Source organism: Castor canadensis, chromosome 1, assembly GCF_047511655.1.
Source record: "Castor canadensis chromosome 1, mCasCan1.hap1v2, whole genome shotgun sequence".
NCBI lineage: Eukaryota > Metazoa > Chordata > Mammalia > Rodentia > Castoridae > Castor > Castor canadensis.
Genome location: NC_133386.1, coordinates 33,742,057 through 33,758,086, shown reverse-complemented (window position 1 = coordinate 33,758,086; position 16,030 = coordinate 33,742,057). Strand labels below are relative to the sequence as shown.

The following is a 16,030-nucleotide window of genomic DNA, read 5'->3' as shown; positions in this document are numbered from 1 at the left end:
GTCTAAAGCCTAAACCAGTCATGTTAAGTCTCTAAACCTTGAGTTCCTCCACTGTGAGTTAAGTGTGTGACACTCGGATCACGCAAATCAAAGTACAGACTTTACTTTTTGAGCCTGCAGGATTCAGCAATTCATAACTAAATTGTCACCAAAGCACCTTCTACATCCTTGTTAGACAGATGAGATCTCAGGCAATGATGGGATGTCCGATTTCCTAACAAATACTAAAAGGAAGAACAAGATGTGGGAAAAAGGATGGAAGTAAATCAGAAAAATGTATTTGACTATTGATGATGCTAGGGTTCATATTCTATTGTTTGTATATCATCATTTTATAAAAGAAACTAATGTCCACAAAGATAAAATGACTTGTCACACTTACTAATGGCAGTGCTACAGCTGTATCCTCAAGCCTTATGACTTCTATTGTGTATGTGTATGATATCAACACAACAAGTTAGAAGCTAATGTGAAATAGTTATTTTTAATGGTGTACAATTTTGTTGTTTTTCCCCAATTGTTTCCTCATGCTATAATTAATAGATAAGACTTATTAGTATTTAAGAACATCCCTATTTGTACCATATAATTAATATGCTGTAGTCATTAAAAACATTTGTCTTATTAGGTAAATTGAATGTGTATTACAACCTGGCTCAAACTATTAATTTACCTAGTCAACCATTTCTTAATAACTTGAATGCCCGATTTGTGTATAGTTAGCATACAAAGTACTTTTTAAAATATTACCCTGCTGCATTTTCATGACCTACGATCTCTGTCTTTCTCTTTCTAATCCCTGGCAATCTGGCTCCTCCCATCAATAGTCACTGGCAATGCTCTGGAGATGGTCATAACTGAACTTCAAGTGCAAAAGTCTGTGGGTCTTTATTCAATATAAATCTTTGCTCTGTGCAGTATTTGGTGCTGCTAACTCAGTGTGGACTTTACTTTTCCGGCCTGGGTTTCCAAGACAGGACACATTCTTCAACCTTCTCTTACTTCTGAATATTAGCCTCTTTTACAGGCTTTTCTATTACTTAAATATTGGTGTCCCCCAGAGATGTGTCTTTGCCTTTTTGTTTTCTTGCTCCATAGAACCACTTTGAGTAATACCTTGTACTCTGCAGTCCCAACAGTAGACTCTATGCTCATCCTAAAAGTATACCTCCACCCCTGGGTGCTCCATGGACCTCTCATCTATGTAAACAACTCTCACACAGGTAATGTCAACCCAAGATGTCAAAAACTGATTTATATTTTAAGTCTATTCGTTTTGCTTAATGCTTTATGTTGATGTTAATGTTGTCCATGCAAAATTCGATGAATCATTCTATATTCCTCCTTCCATACTCCTTACATCCAACCAGTATCCACCCTTTTGGGTCCTACTGGCTCATTCTAAACTTCTTCCCAATCTCAACTCTTTAAATATTTTGTAATACTAGTAATCCATGTTTACTATTATTGCCAACACAATGTACTCAGGGTTTTGCTATATATCCTTCATAGAATTTTTCTATAATCTATGGAAAAATAGAGGATAATGGTAAAGAAACTATGGATTTAAAGTCATAGGGTTGATTTTGAACTCCAGCTTCACCATTTCCTCTCTCGAGAACCTTACAATTGCTGATCCCCAATTGCTGATAAGACAATACACTCCAACTAGACTACTATGAATATTAAATGACAATGTTTCTAAAATGTTTAGTATATGCTTGACCTCTAGTAAGCATTTAAAAACATAGTTATTATCCCTCACAAATATAGTGATATACTGTTCACCGCTTTATAACTTCTTTTGTTATGTAGCAACATATAAATATGTGTTTAGATACATGTACATTTTTACATTTCACTACATGTCTTGGCATATTTAACTAGTCTATCCTTTTGTATTATTTCTAACGCTGGCTAGTATAGAGAAAATAGCAACAAAAAAGTCCAATGAGGAGCAGTTTTCAGGTCTCTGTCACATGACAATGAGTGTTCTCTGAATACAGTCTACCAATTTATATACTCTCATCAGAAACAAGAGCCAGCATCTCCTACAAAGCCAACTTGCATTCCTCTAATCTTCTCTTCACCTACCATCACAGTGTCCTAAAATGCAAATATGACCATAACTCCTGTGGTCACAACCTTCCAGAAGTTCCCTGACCTGTACAGAAGCTTCCCTCTCCCTTGAGCCCCATTCGTGCTTTCCCACTGGCCCTGTCTCTCTGGCTGGTCAGTACGACCTGATTTTTCCTCTGTAAACCTTCAAATATTCCCACTTAGATTTCTAAGAGATGTCTGTCACTTCACTCTATAGGTCCCAAATTGACATTGTGACTTATCAATTCCATCTTCCCAATTTTTCAGACCAAAACTTCGAGTCATTTTTTTACATCTTTCTTTCTCTCACAACTCATTTCCAACAAGAAATCTCAATGACTATCACTGCAAATAAATATCCAGAATGCAACTACTTCTCCACTTCCAGTGCTGATACCCGAGTCTGAGCCACCATTCTCTCTCACCTTCATTATAAGAACCGCCTAAATAGTTTCTTTATTTCTATCTTAGCACCCCTATAGTGTATTCTTAAAACAAAATATCAAGGGATTATTTTTTAAAATGCCATAGATTTTCATGCCTTTTCTCAAAACCTTACAGTGACCCCATTTCACTCAAGATAAAGCCAAATTCCTACAGATGGTCTTCAAGGCCTTATTTGATTTGGCCCAATTGCCCTTCTGACCTCATTTCATCCTACAGTACTGCTTGCTGCCTTCACTCCAGTCACATTCACTAAGCCTTGCTAGTGCTCAAATACCCCAGGCAAGTTCCTGCCTTAGGCTTTTGCAATTGCAAGAGAAACTTTTCCAAGTCCTCCTTTTTTCTGCTCTGTTTTTATTATATTTAGAGCATCCACCACATACACACTAAGTAATTATATTTATTCTTACTTATAGAATTTAAGTTCCATAGGTATACTAATCCTTACTTTGTTCAACAATGTATTTCAAGTGCCTACGAACACTAGCTGGTACACGGTAGGCACATATCAAGTAACTGCTTAACAAATGAACAAAATATCCCAGGCAGCATTGTGCCCTATAGTTTTGTGAAGTCTAATATATATGTTCAAATGATTTGAGAGGAGAATCGACAAAGCATAAGGAAGGAGGGGGAGGCTCCTGTCCCATTCAAAGGGACCCAGGGCAATTGCTACCCTGCTGAAAGCAGGCTCTATTGTCAGGGGACATGGGATACCCCGTTCTACAATTCATCATAACAGGACAACTGTTTATATTCACTCTTTTAGTCTTTTGATTCTGGCAACTGATGGAAGCTGTTGCAAAAACCCTGACTACTTAGTAACTCACCACATATCCACAGCAGTTGGACCTACAGAGCCCATTTGTGTGTTGTTCATAACTTTTCTCTGCACATACTAGTCCCTCTAAGAGAAAGACAACCACTTGAAAAATAAGTTCTGGAAATGCACTAAAATTTTTCAACTAAAATGATAGGCTAAATGGACTTCCACTGTAGCATGTTACACCAGGAATCTCCACTAAAGGTTAGCTCTCTTGCTTCTAGCGATGCCTAAATGACACCTACTTGCTTCCCCTTCTCAGATTGACACCCCCAGGAAGTTTCTCAGGTGCCCACTTCCTGTGTCCTAGCCCACAGAACCCTAATTGGGCTTCAGTCTCTGTCACCTCTGAGATAAATCCTCCCTATATGAAGTGAGAAGCTAACTCTGGCTCCCTTTGAACACCTACCATGTAGTGGGGGGTTGGCATCCTGGAAACAGTAGCATTTTTGTTAAATGATTTAACTGAATTTCACCAAAACCCAAAACTCAGGGAGGTAAAGTTACAGCCAATAAAGGAAAAAAAAACTGAGTTTTAAATTTCAGACTCTAAAATGACAATACAGCTTTTAAATGGTGCAGAAAAAATTTTCAGCTCAGCTCATGTCTAGTTTGCTCAAAATGCAAACTAAAAAATTCCAACGCAATGCTATTTTTCTGAAAATGGCAACAATACTTAAACATTCCATCTCCAGAAACTAACCTTTTAATTTGTGTTATGGATTTATTATTAAAAAGGCATACCACAAATGTTTCCTTAAGTATGTGCTGAGCTTAGAGTATCACAGTATTATAAAAAATTAAGACTATGAGGTCACTTAAACAATATGAATAAGCAGGCTACAAAAATGAAGATATTTCTGTATTTACAATGCTGTTAGAGATAACATAGCTTTCCAGAGTTAAATAAAAATGTTATCTTGAGAATCCTTTCTAGCCTTATAACATCAAGCCTTTTCTCAAAAAAATTTGATTAATTTCCCTTAATTATATTTTCTTATTCTTTTAAGGACACTTAATATTGATTTCAACATTTGTACAAAACCAAGAAAGTGTTATTTTCTTAAGAGTGGAAAGTAAATGTAAGTGAAATATAAATAAATGTAAGAGAAAAAAATATATATATATATATATAATTAATTACAAGCTCTCTAAGCAGGCCAAAGCAGAAAAATCAGACAAAGGCGGATAACTGCATTTTCACATTTTTCCACAAGATGTCAGCATGTAACTGGAGAACCTCAGTGGTGGTGGTAAGGGTGTATTCACTTAAACAGAACAATAGAAACCCTTTCATTTCATGATCTTATGCTAGAGCTTTGGTGACTCAAGTCATAAATATATTTCCATGCATATTTCATTATGGTAAGACCAGTTCTTAATATGTTCTAACAGTAGCTTATAAATACTGACAGAATTCCTTCTTGAAACGTATTAATTTTCTTCTTTACAATGTGACTCTGAAAATTATTCCCACCAAATTGAGAACCTTCAAGTACTTGTTGAGGTCTAGGGATGATTCTCGGCCCAACATAATCATTAGCCTGTGTATCAGGGTTAGTTGTTTGTCCCCATTTGATGAAAAAAGTATTAGTGGTTCATCCAGAGAGGATTTTTCACTCTCTATACATTATTCAGTCAGTGGGCAGCTATGACCTCTGCAGGAGTCATGAGTGAGTGAGTGAGTGAGAGAGAGAGAGAGAGATTTTCAGTCTTGCTATCTTTCTTTGTTCCCCATTAACAAACCACATGCTGAGTCACCACCACCTGACCAACTATCAATCCGGGTCATTCGTAGTAGAAGTACAGTTATTGTTACCAATGCCTTTAACTTACAAGTTGTAGAAAGCCTAGTAAGTGGTAGAAAGTGATACTATGAATACAGCACTGAAATGATAAGAAGTGTGTATCTTCAACATTCTCTTACATCATTTGTACTCTTATCTTGCTTTTCATATTTTTCTCGGTCGTAAGCCATTTTCTTCAGCAATTTCTTCATGGCTCTTTTGTCCTTTTTATGATTTTCAGTGTTTTGCTTCCTTACTTGGTTTATAATAAACTTGGGAATCTATAGAGAAAAGAAATTTAGTTGGGGAGGAAAAAGACATGGAGCTATTTTGAACTACATAAATAATTATCTTTATTTCTTAAATTTCAAGAGGAATAAAGGTTCTGTCTATTTGATAAGAACATGACATTTTATATATGCTGTTCATTGCTCCTGTGGAAAAAAAATGCATTGAGTTATTCATTTAGAAGGTGTACAAAGTGTCCTTACATCACCTCCTATTGTGTAAGGTTCCAAAAGAGGCTTTGTGAACTTCAAGAGCTTAGTGGCCTCTTCCAACACCAACGATATCATGACGAGAGTCCCTAAGGAGACCCACAGTGAGGCCATCACCTTGGCAGTTTGTACCCTTAGCAGCCACTTCTCTACTGCCCAGAGAGCTAAACAGCAGTCCCCTTCTGATACCAGCTGGCGTCTACTGTCAGAGGAGAAAGAAAACCTCACCAATCCACAAGAGCCAGCAGTTACAATACTCCAGGAAAAAACTGTCCTTGGAAATCACAATAACAGCAACAAAACATGTTAAGTTACCAAAATACAACCAAGAAAGAGAGTGGGAATTTAAAAGACCAAGATTTAATAACTAGGCATTTAAAAACATTTGAAATCAGCTACATTAGTTGTCTTTATAGAGAGCATAAAAAGACTACAGGATCTAGATACCTTCACTGTCTTTTTAAGAAATTAATGTCTAGGTATTCCTCAAATAGGAGGTTGAAATAGTTAATATTAGAATTTTGATTGGTGCTGGGGGCATAGCTCAGAGGTAGAGTGTTTGCCTAGAATTCACAAGGTCTGGCATCTAATCCCTAGCACTGGGGGAAAAAAAAGAAAAAAAACGCAGTGTAATTTTGCAGGTCATTTTTCTAAATGCCTATAAAATGCTTCACTCTCAAAAATTATAAATTTCATGGAAAATGAGAGTTTAATCAGTGAAACCTCTTATCCACCACCATTTTCTGATTATTTGTCAAAATATAAGCTCAAACTAAGGATGAAAAAGGAAACCGTGTCCAAGACCTTCTCAGCAATCAGTGGACAAAATGTATGTAGCCCTCTAAATGACAGGTCTATGGAAAATCACTGTGAATGAGCTCAGGCAAAGACAGCAGGAACTTTTATAAAGCAGCACTGAGAAAAGGAAAATGGAAGAAGCAGATAAGTAAGAAGTACTTCTTACAAGGCACGTTTTATGATTTTAAAGTAGAAACTCACAAGACTCTCCTTACCTATATGAATAAAATGCTGTTAATATTCTCTTCTCTGTTTAAATTTTTTAGCAGTACGGGGTGGGGGTTGGGAGTGTGGTTTGAACTCAGGGCCTTGTACTTGCTAGGCAGGCACTCTACCACTTGAGCCACACTTCCAAGCCTTCTTTGAATTGGTTATTTTTTAGGTAGGGTATTGCTTTATGCTTGGGGCCAGCCTGAACCCTGATCCACCATTTCCATATCTCACATGGTTGGGATGGCAGTTGTGTATGATGGCATCTAACCATTGGTTGAGATGGGGTCTTACAGAGCTTTTACTCAGTCTGACCTTGAACCACTCCCCCGACCTCCACCTCCTGAGTAGCTAGACTTACAGGTTTGAGCCACTGTGCCAGGATGCCATTAATATTTTCAATGTAATTGCACAAAACTTTTAACACTTAAAAAATGCAATGTGGTTTTTTAAGCCATTAAGAAATTACATTATGTTCTTTTATATCTGTAATAAAATTATGTTGAAATCTGCTATAAACAATTATGCTAGAAAATTATATGGCCATTCATGCAGTTTAAAAACATATACTTACTGTCCACAGAAGTTTCTGATATCTAATCAATAAGTGCATGATATTTGCCGTCCCAGCTGCCATTACAAATTCCCGCTGCTCACTGGACTTCAGATCCAAGGCATGACACATGAAGAGATTTGGGGCCATGACCATTGCTACATTCATGACTGTCATTTTATTTTTCTCCTTATTATCTATGACTTTTTGCAGAAATTCAAGCAGGGCCTGAAACAGAAACAACTCTGAGATTTGGGCAATGTATGGAGATGAGAGATTAAAGCACTGTCACACAGAGAACTCTTATGTCGTTTAAAAAAATAAGTTGTGCAGAACCACTGTCAGCTGCCCACATCCAACAGGCCTGTCTGCAAAGCTTCTGCACTTGGTTGATGACCCTGAGGTGGCACTTCACCTCTACTCAGGTCTGTGGAGCTGGGCCAGGAAACTGGCTAATCTAAGAGGCGATGGGACATTGAAAAGTAGTTTAAATAGCATAAAAACATTACCTTGTCTCAGGAAGTACTAAACTTTTATTTCTAGAGGTTAAAAAAAAAAGGATGTCCTTGAAAAGGCTCATTGAGCCTCAGTTTCCTTTGCTTTAAGGCACTCAACAGCAGATTGGCATGGAACTTAAAACGAAGGTTGTGATGGGGAAGAAGGAGGGATGAAGAAACATCAAAGAAAAAGGAGTTTTTAAGAAGAAATGAAGGGAGGAATAAGGAAAGGAAGGGAACTCTTCTCCCCAACTGGACTGTGCTACTGTTGATGTGACCACTTCCCCTCTTAGCAGGAGTTCACTGTCCTCAGTGTCTGCCCTCCCCAAAGCCAAGGGCAGCTTAGGTTCCCCTTCCCTGACAGGGCTTAGGGTTTTGCCTTTTCACTTAATTTTTTCTAGGTATGACACAATCTCCACGAGTAAGGCAGTGTATGATGGTCATTTTAGAGCTCATCTTACTTAATCCTTACAGGAGACAGATGCTGTAATCATTCCTATTTGACAGATGAGGAAACTAAGTTTTAGAGAATGTTAAGTAACTTACAGGAGGTCACACAAATAACAAATGGTGGAGAAGGAACTTAATTGCAGATCCATTTAGCTTTTGTTTCTGAACTCAGAACTACTAAACGAATCATGCTTTTATATTTGCCCTTTAAGCCCTACCTGAAAAAGGTCAAATACACTACACTAAAATGGAAAAAAACAAAAATAACTCACAAGATTCCAGGGCAAAAAAAAAAAGCAAACTTAAAAAACACTCCTGTAAATGTTAACAGGTTGGTTTTACATCAAGTTTGGCTGCAATATAGACCTTAGAAACTTGAAACAAAGTAAAAACAAACCCTTAATACCTCCCAGTAAGATTTATGTAGCTAATTTCTGGTCCAAGCATAACGTTATACTGAAGCAACCCGTTCTCAACTGAGGACAAAAGATTAATTGAAGTTTGGAAAAAAAGATTTAATTTTGTTCTACAGAGACCAGAATAGTTGTTTAGAGACAGTGTATCTCTTTGTGAGCATAAGTTACAGATATTACATAATTATTTTAATTGTGGTATTCATAGGCAATAAGACATTCAAAATATTACTATCAGAATACTAGAGAAGAGAGAAAAAGAGGGAGAGGGTGAAAGGGAAGAAGTGAGAAGATATGAACTTCATGAGATGGTAGCCCTGCTCTTGATGAAAAACACTACAATATTTTCTCTTCATCTAAACTGTAAGGACTGCCCTTTTAAAACAATTTCACTTAATGATGAACTTTGGCACCACAGGACCCTTTCCCTGAAAAACCCATGTTTCATTAGCCACGGGAGGGCTTAGAGTACATCGTACATCTCTGCCCTTTAGAATTTTTTTCCTTTATAAAATGGAATTACTAGTCTCCTGGACAGTGAGAATTGAGACACTGTAAATAACAATAAAAGAGATAAATGTCAACAATTATCTTAACAGGGATTTCCTCTTCATATCTTAAAATCAGTCTTCACTATTCCTCCAAGTCAAAGGTAGCTGTGATTGTTATTTCAAGTGCACAATAACCCAAGAAAAAAATAATTTTGGTTAAGCAGCTGGTCCAAAACCATCTATCCAGCTAGGTGCCAGCTTCTCACACCTGTAAACCTAACTACTCAGGAGGTACAGATCAGGAGAGTTGTGGTTCAAAGCCAACCTGGGCAAATAGTTCTGGGAACCCTATCTTGAAAAAACCATTTACCATTACAAAAACAGGGCTGGTGGAGTGGCCCAAGGTGTAGGTCCTGAGTTCAAACCCCAGAACCATAAAGAAAAAAAAAATCTGTCCCTTTACACTTATGCCAGGATATAACGTTCAGCCATGAGCCTGCAGAAATGTTTGCTACAGAAACATTCTACATGGGTCACGCACATAATTCTGTTCCCCCAATGACAAAGGAGGATTGGTGCAAGCACTAGATGGGTTGGCTTGGGGGAATTTCATGTTATGAAATTATACTGCAATGGATTTTCCCTTCTTTTTTACAGAGCTCAACTTACAGTTTACAAATGGATGGTTTATGGCATGTTGTTACAATGCTTCTATTATAAGAATTCTTGTTTGAAACTTTCATCAACGCTAGCTAATTAAGTCACTAAAGCTTAAATAAATGAGTAAAATTACTTGTTGGCATCTCTAAGATTTTGACCAAAAATATGTATTTTCCCTCTTAATTATAAAATCATACTTCTAGCCAACTCATGAGCACTATCCTAAAGTTTAAAATTTTAAACTTAAAAAAATGTATTTTAAACAGAACTGTTTAAAAGAACATGCCTGAGATGTTGAAGGCAGAGTCCAAAGAGTTCTAGAGCAGCCTTGTCCAAAATCAACCACCCTGGAGTAATTCCTACTACAACTCACTGAACTGGTTTGTAGGTATATTTAATTTGTGTATCTTCCAATTCTGGCTTTACACTGCTCATTTACAGGACTGTCACTCAAACAAGTTCCTTCATGTCAGAAAGAGACATTCCTCCTTCTTTCTGAGTAGGGAAAACTGAAGGCTGAAGGTGGCGAGCAGAGGACATGTGGGAACACAGACCCACTTTGTCCTGGGTCCATTTCTCTGTCACAATCTACACACTTCCACACAGGAGCCCCACTCACACAATATTTGAATGCAAACATCCCTTGAGTTTTAATTTTAACTTCTCTTGATAATTGTTACCCAATGAAAAGACATGGAAAATTGGACCTTCCCTGATATGGTATCGGGGTGCATCTTTAGCATGTGTGTACACATATATAATTTAAGGCAGTAGCAAAACTTAAGGCAAATATTGTTTCTAAATTATATGTTGAATTTCCCCATTTTTCTTTCAGGACAGTTTATAATTAAACCCTTTACTACTACTATATAAATTTTTTTTGTTTAATTTTTTTGAGACAGGGTCTTACTATGTAGCCTAGCCTGGCCATGGACTTACCACCCTACTGCTTCTGCTTCCCTAGTGCTAGAACTACAGGTATACACTACAATGCTGGCTTAAACTTTTGCCTTTAAGGAAAATAAATAAATGTGGAACAGTCCATACTGACTTCAAGAACTTCTGATAACACATATAATAAATGGTATTAAGACACATGACAAATTAAGAGCTTCTGATAACACATATAAAAAATGGTATTAAGTCACATGATTGGGTCTGAACCCAATCACTTCAAAATGATACAAATCAGAAACTCAAGCCCTTAGGGAAATAACTCAAGTTGGTCTATCTTTGGGCTAGCAAATATTTCTTTTTGCTTTGTTATGTTTTATTTTTGATTTCTCATACAATAATACTGAGGGGATTTCACTGTGATAATTATATATATTAGTACAGCATATCTTGAAGAAATTCACCCCCTCTATCATACAAGCTAACAAATATTTCTTATCACCATCATGACTTGTTTCAAACTCCATCACTTGGGACGACAAACAACTGAAACATATTTAAGTAAAAGAGGGTTATATTTGATGAGCCTAAGGATTTTCATTTTACACATTTAATTTTTGACCTTATTAATACAAGTTCATTAAATACCATTTGGAAAATGGAGAAAAATAATAAGAAGAAAACAAAAGAAGTAGCTGCAGTTCCATTAACTCATGAAACGTAGTCATTCATTGCTTTGATAAAAGAAACGTTAGAATGAAAGCTAAAAAACAACCCATTAACAAAAACGTAACCAACTTAATAAATAAATTAATGAAAAATGAAGAGACTTTCTCTTAACCACCATTTATTTACCATAAATGATGAAAAATAACTCTGTTTAGGTTTTTTCATATTTTTTTCTTGGCAGAGGGGTTGTTGGTTGGTTGCCTCCCTTCCCATAGCACTGGAGTTAGAACTCAGAACCTCACACTTGCTTGGCAGGTGCTCAACCACTTGAGTCCTGCATCCAGCTCTTTTTACTTTAGGTTATTTTTCAAGTAAGGTCCCACCTTTATGCAAGAACTAGTGATCCTTCTCACATAGCTGGGATAACAGGTATAGACCACCATGCCTGTTTTTTTATACATTGAGGTGGGATCTCCCAAACTTTTTGCCTGCAGCTGGCTTCAACCTAACCACAATCTTCTGCTTCCCAACCTCTGCTTAGTTCTAAGGATATTTAATGTAAATTAAACAACTGACCTTCAATGTGTCTCTATTTGCATCAGGCAGAAGGATGACAAGGAGGTTCAAAGCCTGTAGTTGTTGCTTCTTGGTTGGAAGATCTGCAGAGAGATTAGAAAGACGTGAACTCTTTTCTTTACTGAACACTTTCTTTTCTCATTTCCCAAGGAAAAAGTTATTTGGTGTAAACATTACAGTAAAATGTAAGACACGATGACTGAGCAGCAAGGCTTGTTGAAAGTGTTTGTTGGAGATCAGGGGAAGCAGCTGTGAAGGCTTCCTCTCTGTCTCTGAATGCTCACTTCCAAGTAATCACATGATGAGTGGCCTTATGTTTGCAGTGCTTTGAAAACAATTTTAACTTCTCTGTGATAGTTATTCCCCAATGAAAAGACATAGAAAATCGGACCTTCCATGATATAGTATCAGGGTGCATCTTTAGTAGTGAAGTCCGTTTCTTTTCAATGAAGAGTGTACAAAATTACAAGGGAAGAGCCCATTAATTCCAACAGGAATGTGTAAAATGCCCTGGAACACAATAGGTGTTCAGTAAATGTGGAATGAATTAGAAACCAATGAGCAATTAAAGAGTCTAAGAGATGCATTATTATCACTGATACTGTCATTTTCAGTGGTCCTTACCACATTAAAGTAATATTTGTGGACATTAACAATCATGCCATCACTTTTTTTGTCAGTGATACATTTGGTTCATAGCCAGGAAATGTATAAAAACAATACACTTTAACCAGTAAAAATATTTTAAACAAAAAATGATTTCTTCTGTTGTAAAAAGAAATCTGTTAAGAAAAAGATCCTTAAACAGTAGACTTCGTGTCTCCTTTGGCATTTTTGAAAAAACTGTTATGACACGAGATGACTCAGGAGTTCATCTCATTAGAGCCTGCCTTAAGAATGGCCTGGAATGGTTTTGATTGACACTGTAGCTTACTGTAATTGTTAATAGGGTCCCAGTTTGACCATTAAAGATATAGTTTTAAAGACATGGCATTTTTTCTTTCTTTCTCAGTGGCCTCTAGGACTGAATGAGGTAACTATGCCAGGATATAAAACTTATCAGATCTCTGTGTTCCCTGGCAAAGGAATCAAGTTTTTTACAGATCTTAATTTGGAACTTGCCATTTTGTGGTTACAAAATGGCAGCACACAAGAAAAAGTTTGTGGCATTCCATCAATGACAGAGCAAAATGCTTTGTTCTATCCTTCCACAAAACAGTTGCAGAATTTCAATTTTTAGGAAATGCTCACAGATCCAACCACATCTCCTGTGCTTTTATGATAACGGTTAATCTTCAGCTTCTCCAGTAAGTGTTGCTTTTAACACTTGGCAAGAAAAACATATCCAAGATCTTATGTGACTCAGCCTATTATGAGAGAAATGCAAAAGTTTCCAGGTTTTAACTCTTAAAATATATTGTACTGACTCAATGACAGGCACTTAATCTGTACCTGAAGAGAACGTTCTGTTATTTACTTAGACATGTATATTTATAAAAGAAAAGGAAAACAATGTGTAACAACTGAGCAGCCCTTGGCATCCATGAGTCAACATGTCCATCCAAATGCATCTGGCTATGAGCCCTGTGATGCCAAAAGTCATTAAGACGATTAATATGGACAGCACAGGAGTGCATCAAGATGGATGGCGCTTACTCTGGACAGCCTGAAAGGCTTTGAGATACTCTACGCTGAGCAGTGGCTGTGGCAGCTCCCGGATAAAGAGCTTCAGCAGGCTGGCTGCATCGTGCTGCTTGACACCTTCCCAATTAAAAGTTCCTTCATAAAACTTTGCTTCTAGCTCTTGGCAAAGATTCTGAAAGGGATAAGGAAAAAAAAAAGTTATCAGTAAGTACATTTTTTTTTCCCTGCTGAGAGCGTGATATATTTTTCACTTTACAGGAATTCTACTCTGTAAAGATGTAGCAAAGTACCAAAAGTCAATATTTCTCTGTTACTCAGAAAAATCAGATCCTTTCCATCCCAATGAAACTTTACCAAGGAGAAATTGCACCTAAGACCAAAATTTTTTTTAATTTACTCAACAAATTTTAATTAGTGAAGATTTAAATAAAAGATTGGTTAAAATACTCTTTCCATTTGAGGGTGCACCTAGATACTACAAGTCATTGTTAAATTAAAAAAAAATCATTAAACAAAGAGTATGTTTTAAGCTATTTAAGCATATTACATAACAAGATGTATAGTCAATTTCTGGGCCTAAGCAATATATGATCTCTAATTATTTACCTATGAGAAATGGAAAACCAAATCCTATAGAAATTCAGCATGAAAATACATCAGTATACCTGTCTTCAGTGCACAGCCATTCCACTACCAGTTAAGGCAAACCAGCTGGAATCCATGGTGAACTGGAAATACCCAGTTCATTTACCTCAAGGACTCTCCAAACTTTGCCAGCCAAATTATTACTAATGGGCTGGCAGTTGACTCAAGTGGTAGAGCATCTGTCTTGCTAGCTGAGGCCCCAAGTTCAAATCCCAGTATCACCAAAAAACAAACAACAAATATCACTAATAAATTAATTTAGTTTCATAACCACTATTTTCTGCATACTTTCATCTTAGCATGTCAGAAATCCTTTTAAGTTTCTGATACTTCCTTCTTTTTTCTCAAAGGGTGTTTTTGTTTTTTTCCTTCTTTCATGTGATGGTGCTGGGGATTAAACATATGGCCTCTCACATGCCATGCAAGTGCTCCACAGATGAGCTACATCCTCAGCCCTTATTTTGTAAGGTGAATTTATCACATTTTCCATTCTCAACAAAACCACCATGTTCTACCCTAATTATTTGTATAGTTGATAAAAAACCTGCAGGTAACCCTGGAAATGGAAAGTAGAGGAAAGAGAGGAAGACACTGAGGGAATGGGGAAAGGAGGGAAAGGAAGAGAAAGGAAAGAAATAAAGGAGAAGAGGAGAGAGAAGGAAGGGGGAGGGAAGGAGGGAAGGACAACATAAGGAGAGGGAGGGAAGAGAGAGGAGAAAAGTCAAGAAATTTGGTGGGACAGCAAAGAAAAGAGACAAGCAAAATTTTGCTTATTATCTTTAATTTATTTGTAATGGTCCAGCTGGTGTATAATCTGGTATATGACAACAGGCTGGGTTGAACAGTTGACCCAGCTCAATCTACTTAATTGACCTTCCTAGAAATTATATCTAGTTGCCCTTCTGCCAAAGTTCCTATCACAAAGTAAAATTCACATTATATTCACTATTTTGTACTAAAGTGAACATATTTTTTACTCCTGTGTGTTGGCCATCCTACTCTAAGAAGGGCCCAAGGTTTTGAACACTCAGGTGAGAAGCACTGCTCTTGCTGACAAAGTAACATTACCTTTTCCCAAGGAATTATTCCTTTGTAAGAGGATGGACTTCTCCACAGAAATGATCTCAAGATCAAATACAATGCCCACCATTGGCTGGTGGTGAGCTTACCATAGATGTTAGCAATGAAGTGAGACAATGGCAAATTATCAAACTCACAAACACACCAAAAACAGATTCTGGGACCTCTAGTGATCAAACACCAAACCCAGGGGACATAGGCTGAAATTCTTAAGGGGGTGCATCAGGTTACAGAAATCCTGTTGAAATGAGAATGAAGTCAACTGAATCTAGTGTCCTCGAGCAAGGAAACTTATTAAAATAACCAGGGGAGCAGACTGTGGAATACATGAATAGTGACTCCAATCCTAACAGCACTTTAGCCCAGCAATCACAGGCAAGGACAGTGGGACACCACCAACAGCCATTTGCCCTCATCATCCCTGAAATTTTCATATGGAATACATCTTAAGAAAAATGAAGAAAAATGATCTCTTCCCTCCATCCTATTTTCTGGTGGATGTTCAAATTCTAGGAGAAAATATATTAGATATGGACATTTTCTTATATGATCTGTTTAAAGCTAGAGTCGAATTCAGAAGACAGAGTAAAAAAAGAGATGGTGAACAACTGCTAACCAAAAAGTTTTGCTAGGTTAATTTTCTCGATATAACTGTAATTCCATTTAGGGCTCTCCTTCAAAATGCAAATCCCTTGGAGGGCATATATAGTACAAATCACCAATAGGCTAGTTCTGTCTTATTGTGTATTCATTGGAGACTTTGTTCCCTTGAGCAGCAGGTGAGGCACATAGATCAAAG

At 37.1% G+C, this 16,030-nt stretch overlaps 1 protein-coding gene across 5 annotated transcripts in view; it reads right to left on the bottom strand.

Annotated features, from left to right (window-relative positions):
• The window catches only part of Arhgap18 (Rho GTPase activating protein 18), a 179,745-nt gene that overhangs the window by 11,724 nt on the left and 151,991 nt on the right, over window positions 1-16,030 (bottom strand). For all 5 annotated transcript variants that reach the window (XM_074074960.1, XM_074074955.1, XM_074074970.1 and 2 more), the window contains exons 9-12: window positions 13,519-13,678; window positions 11,863-11,945; window positions 7,234-7,440; window positions 5,295-5,435 (exon numbers count right to left, since the gene is read on the bottom strand). In XM_074074960.1, the coding sequence (XP_073931061.1) occupies window positions 5,295-5,435; window positions 7,234-7,440; window positions 11,863-11,945; window positions 13,519-13,678 (591 nt within the window). The remainder of the gene's footprint in view (window positions 1-5,294; window positions 5,436-7,233; window positions 7,441-11,862; window positions 11,946-13,518; window positions 13,679-16,030) is intronic.